This window comes from Pongo pygmaeus, chromosome 11 (genome assembly GCF_028885625.2).
Source record: "Pongo pygmaeus isolate AG05252 chromosome 11, NHGRI_mPonPyg2-v2.0_pri, whole genome shotgun sequence".
Lineage (NCBI taxonomy): Eukaryota > Metazoa > Chordata > Mammalia > Primates > Hominidae > Pongo > Pongo pygmaeus.
Window position 1 is genome coordinate 96,897,010 of NC_072384.2, and position 14,193 is coordinate 96,911,202.

Genomic DNA, 14,193 nt, shown 5'->3' on the forward strand with positions numbered 1-14,193 from the left:
ACCACTGAACCACATCATATAGTTATTCTAAGAACTATACTTGAAATATTCAACATTTGATATTACAAAGCTCTGCTTTACTGCAACTCTGTTAAAAATAAAAGCAATTCTTATGCTTTCCAAAAACAAAGTACTTACCAAAGGAAAAGAGATGAGTTACAGGAAGCTGTATGTATCTTTTCTCTTTTTTAAAGAATTCACAATCTACAACAAACTGAAATATAAAACATTGATTTATTAGAAAAAGTAAGTTAAATTTACAGTAAAGTATCTTTACTTGATGTTTGAGTAGAAAATAAAAGTCTATAAACCTCAGCTTTGGAGAAAGTATCATCTATTACACTATAATTCTGCCTATACTTAAGTGGCAAGAATTTCTCAAGGAGAGATACTATGCTGAGAAAAGTTGATACACAAACTTAACTTAATAGATAAATTATTTGAGGGCCATTTCTAGAACAACAGATTCATAGCAGTTTTCTTATAGTTAGCTTTAGGTGTTTGCATAAGAAGGACAGTAAAGAATGGATGAAAGTATTATCAGCCTAGGCTAATTCAAGATTAATTAAAGATTTAGATACTACGTCTCTTAATACTTTCATAGTCAAAAGGAAAATGTGATTTTGTTTTATATCTTTTTGAAAAATCCTGTATTTATTAAAGATAGTCTAACAAAAGGCTTTTGGAGATATACTGCCATTCATTGACACATGGCTAATGTTATTTGTGGAACACTATTTCAGGTTAAACAGTTATCACAGTAAGTGGAAAAAAGGTTTACTATGTATGAAGCCAGAAAAAGAAATGCTTTTCAAAAAAGTAAAACTATAATGTGACACCTGCATCATTATAATTTTTTGTAGTGACATTTCTTTTTAAATAACATTTCTATCAGCTGCATAAGAAACTCTGCTCTCACTTATCTGCAAGAACTGTTTCTGGTAAAGGAATAATTTCATTAAAATAATCTCTACAATGCAATCATATTATTTTGATCTATAGAAGCTAAAGAAAAATTAATCTGATGCATAACTGTAGCTAGCAAGCAGTTTGCTGTCTACAAAAGTGGAAAGCTAGTGGGGTCTATCCTAGGCTATTCTAATAACTATACTTTGGATTTGTCTGAAGCAGTATTACTTTGTTTGCCTCTTGGGTATATTTCTGATTGTTTTTCAAAAGTGAAAAACAGACAGGGAAATTGCTATTAGATTATACCATACACTTGGGGGAATAAAAGAAAAAACTTTTAAGGGGTTTTGCTTTTATTTCTCCCTTCTTACTTACAATGCAAAGAACACAGTCAGATATTTTCATTACAGAAAACAGCTGCTAAAAGATTATAGAAATCATTTATTGAACAGGATTATTCATTACATTTTTTACAAAGTACTTTTGGATAAGCCTATATCAGATAGGGAAGCAGTTTTTAAAAGCAATTTCATCACTTTGAACAAGTTTAAAATAATATAATTTTTATTATTGCTTTAAAAATTTGGCTATGCCTTTAGTTTTGCATAATGACAAAAACCCTACCCAAGAAAGAGAAAATTCAAAGGCCTGTCTCTGAAACACCCAAGATAAGTAAATTTCTAATGGGTTTAATTATTTTGTTTTCTGTTATAAAAAAATGCAGATAAATTCCATATTTGCATGTCTAAAAATATATTGATAGAAGTTAACTCAAAAATGTTTTACACTATTTGAATATATGTCATGTTCTGATGATGAGCTATACATAGACATGCAAAAATTATGAAAGACTTAAGTTATAATTCTAGTGAGACGGGGTTGTAAAACAGTAGAGTCAGCAGTGTTACTTTCCAAAGAGCATTAAGATGCATTACATATTTATTAGGCTGCTAAGACTGTCTATTTGCAGAAAGGCTCATTAATTTCTTGGAATAACCAGAGAGGGCCTTTTCAAGTTTGAGAAAAATGTTAGATTCATTCAAAACCAGCTTACCTGCCAGAAAAACCCTTAAAGAGAGCTTTTAGTATTGAAGATGCTGAATTACCTCTCACTTGAGCTAAGCAAAACAGAACAATTAATCCATTATAAGGTACCTGCGAGATTCAGTCATTGAGATGACTCCCAACTACATCCCCCTTTTCCTTTCTCTATTTCTCCTACATTTTTCTGATTATTTTGGCTACAAATCTTACCAACCTTCTCAGTCAATAAACATTTTCTTGAGCATTTATGCAGTAGTCACTGAAGGTTGAGGATGCAAAGTAGAATAAAACCTATCTGTATCTGTTCATTACTCTTAAAGAGTTCACAATGTGGTCATGGCAACTGAGACATAAATAAATTATAATTCAATATAATAAATTTTTCAAAGAAGTTATAAAGTATCATGAGAATAAGTAAAAGATTACTGGGGGACTCTGGAAAAGGGAAAAAGGGACATGGGTTGGATCTTGAAGAGTAAGTTTGCTGGGTGAAATAGGAAAAGGGGAGTCCGAAGGGCCCTTTACCTCCATTTTCTTTCTTACCCACTAATTCTATTAAAATCACCATTCTTTTCTTTCTATTCCCACTTCCCTAGTACAAGCTGAGGATCCCTTATCCAAAATGCATGGAACTAGAAGTGTTTGATTTTTTCCAGATTTTGGAATATTTGCCTATACATAATGACATATCTTGGGGATGGAACCCAAGTCTAAACACAAAATTCATTTATGTTTCATACATATCTTACACACTTAGTCTTAAGGTAATTTTTATATTTTTAATAACTTTGTGCATGAAACAAAATTTTGACTGTTTTGACTACATCTCACTACATGAGGTCAGGGGTTGAATTTTCCAATTGTGGTGTCAGGTTGGCACTCAAAAAGTTTTAGATGGTGCATCCTCGTTATTATAGCAGTGAGTATCTCCACCTGTCAGAAAGTTTTTAGGGTTTGGATTTTTGGATTAAGGGTGCTCAGTCTCTACAAGCCCCTTATGAGGTGCCTAGTCTGTTTCTGATCTACTCTACAGCATAAGGAGATTAATCTTCCCAAATAAATGATTTCCGATACCATTACTACTATAGTTAAAAATCTTATGGCTTCCTACTGACTTCTGAATTCCGTAAAGTCCTGAACCCTCCAATCAAAACTTTTACAATATGGCCATGAACTAATTTTCCAGACTTTTCCTCCACTACTATTCAAACCCATCATGGCCATCCTTTCAAAATTATTATTTACTTATTCACTGTTTTTCAAATATACTTCATGCTTTGTTCTGTTGCTTTATCTAAACAGCGCTGTCCATTATAACTCCTGGCAATGATGTCACTATTGAGCATCTGGAATGTGACTAGGACAACTAGGGAACAGAATTTTTTATTTTATATTAACTTAAATTGAAATAACCACATGTGCTAGTGATTCCTGTATTGACAGCATGGCTCTACAATGTTCATTCTTCCTATAAAAATCCTAACTACCTATTAAGGCCATTTTGCTTTATTTCATTTCATTTTAAAAGTGGGGTCTCATTATGTTGACAGGCTGCAGTACAGTGGCTATTCACAGGCATAATCATAGCATACGACAACCTCCACCTCCTCAGTTCAAACGATTCTCCTGCTTCAACTTCCCAAGTAGCTGGGACTATAGGTACTTGCCACCATGCCCATTTGAAAGCCATTTTAAATATCACCTTATTATAATGCCATTCTTTTTATGTACTTGCTATATTCTGATTTGTGTTATGTGTATTTGGGTAGTTCTTTTTCCACTCTTCCCTCTGCTCCAGTTACATTTCTCTCCCCCTTCCCAATAGTATGTAGCTTTTTAAGAACAGGGTCTTGTCAGCCAGGCACGGTGGCTCACACCTGTAATCCCAGCACTTTGGGAGGCCAAGGTGGGCGGATCACCTGAGGTCAAAAGTTCAAGACCATCCTGGCCAGCATAGCAAAATCCCATCTCTACTAAAAATACAACAATTAGCTCGGTGTGGTAGCATGCGCCTGTAGTCCCGGCTACTTGGGAGGCTGAGACAGACAAATCGCTTGAATCCAGGAGGTGGAGGTTGTAGTGAGCCAAGGTTGTGCCACTGCACTCCAGCCTGGGTGACAGAGCAAGACTCTTTCTCAAAAAAACAAAACAAAACCAGGGTCATGTCTTCATTTGTGTACCTCCTATAATTCCTGGTACATAGCCTTGTACTTACAGGGTACCTAATAATTCATAGGTTTTGCACCTATGAATTATTATTATGTGCCTAATAATTCATAGATTTTGAAAGACTGATTGATAAACTGGAACCAGTTCTCACTTGGAACAAAGAAACTTGGGTTCATTCTGCTTAGTTCAAGTTAGAGTAGATGATCCTAACAATTTAACAGTCTTAGGCGGATCATCAAACTGGCTACTGTTTTAGATAAACTCTGTGCAGAAAAACTCATTGAAAAATAACTGTAAAATTTAGCATGTGTCTCCAAAACATTCTAATAACAATCTTAACCCACTTGTTACCTTACTTCCATGAACAGATGGTACATAAACAACAAGATGAGACAAAGATGGATAGTCTTGAAGTCTTAATGTCAGATACTAAAATAAAAAAAGAAAGAAACTACTTTTATTTCTTAGAGATTAACGCATGTTTAAAGAAAAATAAATAACACTTATTTCTTACTTAATTAGTTATCTTAAAAAGCAGACTTCCAATTTATGTTCAGTACTTCATAAAATGCCCATGTTTACATTTCCAGGTCAATAATCCTGCTGAAAATCAAGTTCCTAATAATTATTATGTTAAATAGGAACTGCCAAAAATATTCCTTGGTTCCCTTCACATAAAACAAATGACATTTAACATTAAATTTAATTATTGTCTATAATTATTTCCAAATTTGGTGTCTTTCTTTTTATAATTTGGTTATTTATTACATATAGTATCACAGTATTGTTTCTACATTTATTTTGGTAGTACATAACAAAAAATATTCAATAGCTGATGAATGAATAAATGCTAAATATAATGAAAGAGTTACAATTTAATCTCAAATTATTTTGATCTAGCCCAAGTAGTAAAGAGTTGCTGTCTAATGGCATATCTGCACATCATCCCCTGGAATTTATTTAGCAAATGACAAAGATAAGTATGTCTAAATAATGCACCTCACCAAATGAGTAACTTTATTTCTCAAAATTAAGACCAGTCCTATAGTCCATATTTTGAGGAATGAATTGGTAGAAGACTGCTCTATTTAATGAAAAGCCAAGGCACCAAATACAGGTTTTTTTGTTTTCTTTTTTGTTTTAATTTAACTTTTATTTTAAGTTCGGGGTAGATGTGCAAATTTGTTGCATAGGTAAACTTGCGTCATGGGGGTTTGTCGTACAGATTATTTCATTGCCCAGGTACTAAGCCTAGTTACCCACCAGTTATTTTTCCTGATCCTCTTCCTCCTCCTACTCTCCGCATTCCAACAGGCCCCAGTGTGTGTTGTTCCCCCTACATGTCCATGTGTTCTCATCATTCAGCTCCCACTTATAAGTGAGAAGATACAGTATTTGGTTTTCTGTTCCTGCATTCATTTGCTAAGGATAATGGCCTCCAGTTCCATCCATGTTCCCGCAAAGAACATGATCTCGTTCTTTTTTATGGCTGCATAGTATTCCATGGTGTATATGTAATACATTTTCTTTATCCAGTCTACTATTGATGGGAATTTAGGTTGATTCCATGTCTTTACTATTGTGAATGGTGCTGCAATGAACACATGCATACATGTGTCTTTATAATAGAATGCTTTATATTCCTTTGGGTATACATCCAGTAATGGGATTACGAGGTCGAATGGTATTTCTATTTTTAGGTCTTCAAGGAATCTCCACACAGTCTTCCACAATGGTTGAACTAATTTACACTCCCACTAACAGCTGTAAGTGTTCCTTTTTCTCTGCAACCTCGCCAGCATCTGTTATTTTTTGACTTTTTAATAATAGCCATTCTGACTGGTGTGAGATGGTATCTCACTGTGGTTTTGATTTGCATTTCTCTAATGGTCAGTGATGTTGAGCTTTGTTTCCATGTAATTGTTGGCTGCATGTATGTCTTCTTTTGAAAAGTGTCAGTTCATGTCCTTTGCCCACTTTTTAATGAATTGTTTTTATCTCATAAATTTGTTTAACTTCCTTATAGACGCTGGATATTAGACCTTAGTCAGATGCAGAGTTTGCAAAATTTTTCTCCCATTCTGTAGGCTGTCTGTTCACTCTGTTGATAGTTTCCTTTGCTGTGCAGAAACTTTTTAGTTTAATTAGATCCCATTTGTCAATTTTTGCTTTTGTTGCAATTGCTTTTGGTATCATCATCATGAAATCTTTGCCCATTTCTATGTCCAGAATGGTATTGCCTAGGTTGTCTTCCACGTTTTTTATAGTTTTGGGTTTTACATTTAAATTTTTAATCCATCCTGAGTTAATCTTTGTATATGGTGTAAAGAAGAGGTCCAGTTTCAACCTTCTGCACAAGGCTAGGCAGTTATCCCAGCATCATTTATTGAACAGGAAAACTTTTCCCCATTGCTTGTTTTCGTCAAGTTTGTCAAAGGTCAGAGAGTTGCAGGTGTGTGGCCTTATTTCTGGGTTCTCTATCCGGTTCCATTGCTCTATGTGTCTGTTTTTGTATCAGTACCATGCTGTTTTGGTTACTGTAGCCCTGTAGCATAGTTTGAAGTCAAGTAGTGTGATGCCTCCAGCTTTGTTCTTTTTGCTTAGGATTGGCTTGGCTTTACTGGGCTCTTTTTTGGTTCCATATTAATTTTAAAATAGTTTTTTCTAGTTATGCGAAGAATGTCAATAGTAGTTTAATAGAAATAGCACTGAATCTATAAATTGCTTTGGACAGTATGGCCATTTTAATGATATTGATTCTTCCTATCCATGAGCATGGAATGTTTATCCATTTGTTGATGTTATCTCTGATTTATTTGAGCAGTGTTTTGTAATTCTCCTTGTAGAGATCTTTCATCTCTCTGATTAGTTGTATTCCTAGGTCTTTTATTCTTTTTTTGGCAATTGTGGATGGAACTACATTCCTGATTTGGCTCTTGGCTTGACTGTTGTTGGTGTCAATAGGAATGTTAGTTATTTTTGCACATTGATTTTGTATCATGAGACTTTACTGAAGTTGCTTATCAGCTTAAGGGGCTTTTGGGCTGAGACGATGGAGTTTTCTAGATACAGGATCATGTCATTTGCAAACAAAGATAATTTGACTTCCTCTCTTCCTATTTGGATGCCCTTTATTTCTTTCTCTTGCCTGATTGCCCTGGCCAGGTCTTCCAGTACTATGCTGAATAGGAGTGGTGAGAGACGGCATCCTTGTCTTGTGCTGGTTTTCAAGGGGAATGCTTCCAGCTTTTGCCCATTCAGTATGATGTTGGCTGTGGGTTTGTCATTAGATGGCTCTTATTACTTTGAGATATGTTCCTTCAATACCTAGTCTCCTGAGAGTTTTTAACATGAATGGGTGTTGAATTTTATCAAAAGCCTTTTCTGCATCTATTGAGATAATGATGTGGCTTTTGTCTTTAGTTCTGTTTATGTGATGGATCACCCAAATACAGTTTTTAATCGAGTTTTGTTCTGGAGGTATGTGTGGGGTGGGAGTAGTTATATGTTCCAACAATATGTTTGCATTAAACATTTCTAAAGACACTTAGCTTTCCCCAATCTTCTTCAGAAACACCAATGTGGGCAAAGAGGACAGAGATGCTCAAGCTAAAGAACCATTAATGAGTAGCCTTCTAACAACCTGACCAGATTCATGTGGGATGTTTATCAAACATAAACTCCTGGGCTTCACCCCAACTTAGCAAAGTCCCTGTGACAGACTCATATGTTCTAATGTAAATTAAAGAGCCTTAAAAGGGCCACATAAGCCACAGCTACAGGCAGCTAAGACCCACCAGACAAATGGTAGCTAATATGAAACATTAATTAGAAAGAACTTGGATAATCTGTGCAGCTATCCACTCTAATGGCTTTTAAGTATTTATTCTCAACAATGGCCAAGTGTTGAATTTATATGTGCTTTGATGGAGGGCTCCATCTATTTATTAAAAGTTCAGTCCACAGAAATGCCTAACAATGATATAATTCTCATCTGACATTACTTTTATTGAGATATTAATATGAATAAAATTTACAAAATTTATTTGCTTTAGTCATCCCTTCAATTTCAAAGCAAAATAATTTTGTGTGTTGTTTACAAATGGCTAATACATATTACATTCAATTTTGATTTTCATTAAAATAAAAGATCTATCCTCCTAAGCTGAGAACACACAAGATTGCAGAATGCTATAATACTTGTTTTCTAACTTCTCTCTTTCAGCATTTGCCATGAAAAGTAGGCAGCTGAAATAGCTTGTTCTCCTGCTGTTCAGCCAGCTGTTTCTTACATTCAGAACAAACAACATAGGGACCTATTGTTTGATATAGAGACTGATTAATCTTTGGAGATTTAAAAGAATAATATAAAAATTTTATGATATAAGAAATACCTTTTAAAACATAGGAGCAAAGTACATTTTATTGGGTTTTTAATAATTTATTTCTTCTTAATCTTTATAGGCTGGATAGAACATCCAAATTAATCTATACAATTCATCCATGTAATAAAAAAATCACCTATACCCCTCAAGCTATTGAAATAAAAAAATAACTTGAGGAAATATTTAATAACACCTTATAAATGACTGTGCAGTAAGTATATCCTAACACTTTTGTTTGTTTTGATCCTGGTTAGGATAGTACCAGCGAGAAACCTTAAAAATGTTCAAGAGTCAATTTACTTTCCTATCATATTTGTTTGATAAACACAAGGTCACATGAATGAATATGTACAAATAAGATTGACCAAGGTGACAAAAAAATTGCAACCATTCCAAAGTGAAGTGTGACTTGCAATTATTTCTTCTGTCACCGTTCCTCTCTGTTAGCATAAGTTTCTCATTCTCTGTTTGTATAGTATAGAGTTGACCATTCATACAAATAATTATAAACAGTCATGAGCAAAAATAACTAACTTAATTGGAGTTAATCGTGAAATAATTGGAAACCACCAGATGATTTCACTTTCAAGTCAATGAATGAGTCTAGGATTCATTATGAAACTATATTTTTAAAGCACAGATTTACTTGAAGACTGAAAATTATCAATCCTGATAAAACTTTATCAGTTACAATAAATACAATTTGGAAATTAGAACAGATATTTTCATCACATTTTAGAATTATTTTGCTTTTTCAACAATAGATTTTGAGACTGCGCAAATAAGCCCTTTATAAAAGAAATTGCTGACCTACCAGAGTTGCTTAATCAAATCACAAACAACTATTAAATAAATCCCTGCTGTGACTTATCACCCTGGAGAGCACTAGATAAACTAGTTATTTGAGTGCTTGACCATGTATCATATCTGTTTGAGATGTCCACTTCCCAACTGCAGGCCCTTCCTCCCAACATGAGTTCTAAGTATACTAACTCAGCTCATATTTTAAGGCAGGCCATTCAAACATGTCCTCAAATTGAATGTGAGAAATCCACCCAGTTCTTTTTGTATGAAGTTATAATATACAGAGATTTAGAGGACTGTTAACTTCTAGTTTTTATCTCTGAAAGTAAAAAAAAAAAAAAATAACACTAATTGTATGTTATTCCCTATCAAATGTATTTCTAGAGAAAATATTTTTTAAATGTAGGTTAGTAAATCTCAAGTTTATTTAATACCAAGATAAGCTAATGAAAGAGAATATTTTAAAATGTGTATAGACTCAAGTATTTTTTTCAACTGAATATTAAAATTCTGAAGCCATAATTTACCTTAATTGTTGGCAGCAGTTCAGCTTTCCATGATAAATCAACCCCTTGCAGGCTTTGAAATAAATATGAAAATATAATTAAAGGACAAATATATGGAGGTATTACAAATTATAAATAAGATTCAGAGGAAAAAGAAACCATCTCTACACCTAGTAGAGATGTCTATTGAGTCTAATCCAATATACTCTGTCCACATAGTTCCCTTAGCAACAAAAATGTTTTTCCTAGCTAATTTCAATGTTTGCAAAAATTACTAGTATAATCATTTCCTTTACTTTTCATTTTAAAAACAATACTATAATTTCATATAGCATCAAAATGAAAATAACAATGTATGAAACTATTCTAAAAGTGTGGTTTCCGAGTATTGTTTATGTTGAGATAAATGAACAGTGGAGAGCCATGCATTCAAAAGACTTACCACATAGAAGTGCTGTTTATGCAAGCAAAAATCCAACTATTTGTATCCTGTTGATGAACAGCACAAAACAAAACACATTAAGTATTGTAGAAAATAATTATACAAAACAAACACCCATTTTCAACACTTTTTATTGTTATATGATAGGGTGACTAGGAGCAAGTGAAACATAAATAACAGCTTATTGTTAAGAAACATATCTAAGATGTTCTCAAAGTCAAATAAATCAAGGATGGGTAAAGAAGTCTTATGTCAACATTGATAGGTAAGCAGTTATCCTGGAGCCAAGAGTACGAGAAAGACTGCCCTGACAGGTTATCTCTCTCTTTTTTTTTTTTTTTTTTTTTTTTTGAGATGGAGTCTTGCTGTGTCACCCAGGCTGGAGTACAGTGGCACGACCCTGGCTCACTGCAACCTCCTCCTCCTGGGTTCAAGTTATTCTCCTGCCTCAGCCTCCCAAGTAGCTGGGATTACAGTGGTATTACAGGTGCCCACCACCATGCCCGGCTAATTTTTGTATTTTTAGTAGAGACGAGGTTTCACCATGTTGGCCAGGCTGGTCTTGAACTCCTCACCTCAAGTGATCTGCCCGCCTCGGCCTTCCAAAGTGCTGGGATTACAGGTGTGAGCCACCACGCCTGGCCATCTTTCTACAGCATATCACCTAAGTATTTCTAATTATTGAACCAAAATTTTCAGATTTCAGTAATGTCCATACTTAATTAGATAGTTATATAGTAAGTAATCTACATTTTTTAAACGAAGAATGAAAAGCTGGAGGTAGACTTTTATACAAACATAAATCCAGAGTCAAGCAATTAAAAATAATTTATATGCTGTGTTTTACTTTATTGTTTGAGTTTCCATTTGGTTATCAGCAAATAACTTCCTTTTTTTTTTGAGACAGTCTTGCTCTGTTGCCAGGCTGGAGTGCAGTGGCACAATCTCGGCTCACTGCAACCTCTGCCTCCTGGGTTCAAGCGATTCTCCTGCCTCAGCCTCCAGAGTAGCTGGGACTACAGGTGCGTGCCACCACACACAGCTAATTTTTGTATTTTTAGTGGAGACGGGATTTCACCATGTTGGCCAGGATGGTCTCCATCTCTTGACCTCATGATCCGCCCACCTCGACCTCCCAAAGTGACCAGCAAATAACTTCTATACAACCAAGAATGTGTTGGACTAAAGCACAATTCCAAGGGCTCCAGATTAAAGCTGGTTATGATTCATCAGCACAGGATGGAAATGCTGCAGAGATGATTGTGACATTTTTACATATTCTGTATTCGGCTTTAGTCAATTAAAAGCAGTGTGACCGCACTGTGGGAGGCCAAGGCAGGCGGATCACGACATCAGGAGATCGAGACCCTCCTGGCTAACACAGTGAAACCCCGTCTCTACTAAAAATACAAAAAATTAGCCAGGCGTGGTGGCGGGCGCCTGTAGTCCCAGCTACTCAGGAGGCTGAGGCAGGAGAATGGCATGAACCCAGGAGGCGGAGCTTGCAGTGAGCCGAGATCACGCCACTGCACTCCAGCCTGGGCGACAGAGCGAGACTCCATCTCAAAAAACAAAACAAAAACAAACAAACAAACAAACAAAGCAGTGTGACCTGAGATCTTAACTGCAACTTTTAAGGAAGTAAGAGCAATGTTCTGAGACATGATTATCTAACTAGTGAAATCCTACCAAGACATAAGAGGATGAGAAGCACTGCTCACATAGCTACATAAATTTGTCCTTTGAATCACAGATAGGACAACCAAGAAATCAATGCTTTTATTCAACTGATACTTACAAAGTACATTCTATGGCCAAAGAATGATATACTAAGCCCTCAGGGAAAATGATGAATCAGGCATAGTCTCTGCTCTCATTCAGCTTACATAAAATGTTAAGACATTTTTCAGGAATATATAAAAGAAAGCTGACAGGAAACAAACAAAAAACTGTGGTGTTTCTCTGTAGGCAAAATACTTGTGTGAGTCCTGTATCAGTTACCTGTACTTGCCAATACAATAATGTGACATTAAAGAAGCAAGACAACAGAACAGATCTGCACAGCCTGGACACAGAAAATCTAGCAGCCTGTAAAGATCCAACCCATTTTTGTAAAGGGTTTTTGCCGCTACTAAGAAGCGGCCTATCCTCAAAGGTAACCCTCATTATGAAAATTGCTGATATTCCATACTACTTCGGTGTATAGGGAATTCTGACTCATTCATCAATGGATTGAATAGATAGATAATGTATTACTCAAGTCCACCTTAAAACATCATGTTGATATAACCTAGATGTCAAAAGGTTAACTAATTACAAAAATCATACTAAAAACCTTAGAAGTTATTCAAGGATTATTCACTAACTCCTAAAGTATATAGGAAAGAAAATGCTACTGATCAAAAATGTATAGTTCTCAAAAAATTCTGTCTACTGTATTTAATGGCTACTAAAAACCATCAAGTGAAAGACCGACTGGGCACTTTATAATGGATGGATCATGCTGTCACCACTGAGCCCACCAATATCTTTTTCTCTAAAAGTGGTAAAACCAGATATTATGTACCTCCTGATACCATAAAATAGGCGATACACAGCTCTACTTATAAAACATTCTTACTATAAAAAATTAATCTGAATCTAATCAAGATTCTAGATCTAACTACCAGTTTACAGAAAACATAGGGGATAGAAATACATACTAAAAGACACTATGGGAATACAATCAGTTAAACCCAGATTGTGGGAAATTCTGTAAAACATGTAATACATTTCTTTGAACATGTAAGTAGCATGGGGGAAAGGAGGTGGGGCTATTTATTATAAAAGAGACATAAGATCTATGAACTAAAGGCAATGCATACTTTGGATCCTGATTCAAATAAACTTAAAATTTAAGTGAACCAAGGAAAACTGAACATGGAGTGAATATCAGATGATATTAAGGAATTAGTATTAATTTGGTAGGATGAAATAATGGTATTATGGTAATGTATAAAATCCTTACAGGAAAACATACTTTATGGATGAACTAATAAAATGCGTAGAATTTACTTTTAAAATTTTTCAATCAAAAAAAGTGTAAAGAAATAAATGATGTAAGAATGACAGAGTATTGACAACTGTTAAAGCTGTGTGTTGATTATAAAAAAATTCATTCTTATATTTTCTTTCTGCCTTTATATAAGCTTGAAAATTTCTATAATAAACATTGAAAAGATTTTTAAAAAATTCACATGACTTTATGTTAATTAATACCCATGAACATTAAATACAGAAAAAAGATCCTCCCATCAGCCAAATGAGTAATTTGCACTTCAACAAGCATTTTTCTTAATATAATACTGACATTCTGATTTGAAATTCAGTATTAAGTGAGAAAAGATACTTTAAGCCTTTACTCTCAAGGCCAGAATCTGCCAGGGTAAACTGCCCATCTAGATTTTAGGCTGAGAGATGCAAGTCTCTGTGAGAGATGCAAAAGTCTGGTAACTTCACTAAAATATAGTATTCATTAGCATCCAGCCCACAGTGCCTATCACCTTTTTTTAAAAGATTTTACTATATAATCAAATGTCAGCATCTCCAGCAAAGTAACAGATCTTGGTTCTAAATAAATACAAATAACCTAACAAAAGGGAGAAGAAGGAACAGATACAAATATAGAGTGAAGAATCGTGAGATATGCCAAAAAAAAAAAAAAATCAGAATAGAGGAAAAAGAATCCAAATTAAGGAAAAATCCTGAGGCCAGGCACAGTGGCTCACACCTGTAATCCCAGCACTTTGGGAGGCCAAGGCAGGTGGATCACGAGGTCAGGAGATCGAGACCATCGTGGCTAACACGGTGAAACCCCGTCTCTACTAAAAAAATAGAAAAAATTAGCCGGGCATGGTGGCGAGCGCCTGTAGTCCCAGCTACTCTGGAGGCTGAG

At 34.9% G+C, this 14,193-nt stretch overlaps 1 protein-coding gene across 10 annotated transcripts in view; it reads right to left on the bottom strand.

Annotated features, from left to right (window-relative positions):
- PGAP1 (post-GPI attachment to proteins inositol deacylase 1) overlaps positions 1 to 14,193 on the bottom strand; it is an 87,597-nt gene that overhangs the window by 42,227 nt on the left and 31,177 nt on the right. For all 10 annotated transcript variants that reach the window (XR_008501189.2, XR_010122868.1, XR_010122869.1 and 7 more), the window contains exons 11-14: positions 10,260 to 10,306; positions 9,839 to 9,890; positions 4,474 to 4,551; positions 139 to 214 (exon numbers count right to left, since the gene is read on the bottom strand). Coding sequence is in view for 6 of the 10 variants with exons in the window: in XM_063647781.1 (XP_063503851.1) it covers positions 139 to 214; positions 4,474 to 4,551; positions 9,839 to 9,890; positions 10,260 to 10,306 (253 nt within the window). In the remaining 4 variants the exon portion in view is untranslated. The remainder of the gene's footprint in view (positions 1 to 138; positions 215 to 4,473; positions 4,552 to 9,838; positions 9,891 to 10,259; positions 10,307 to 14,193) is intronic.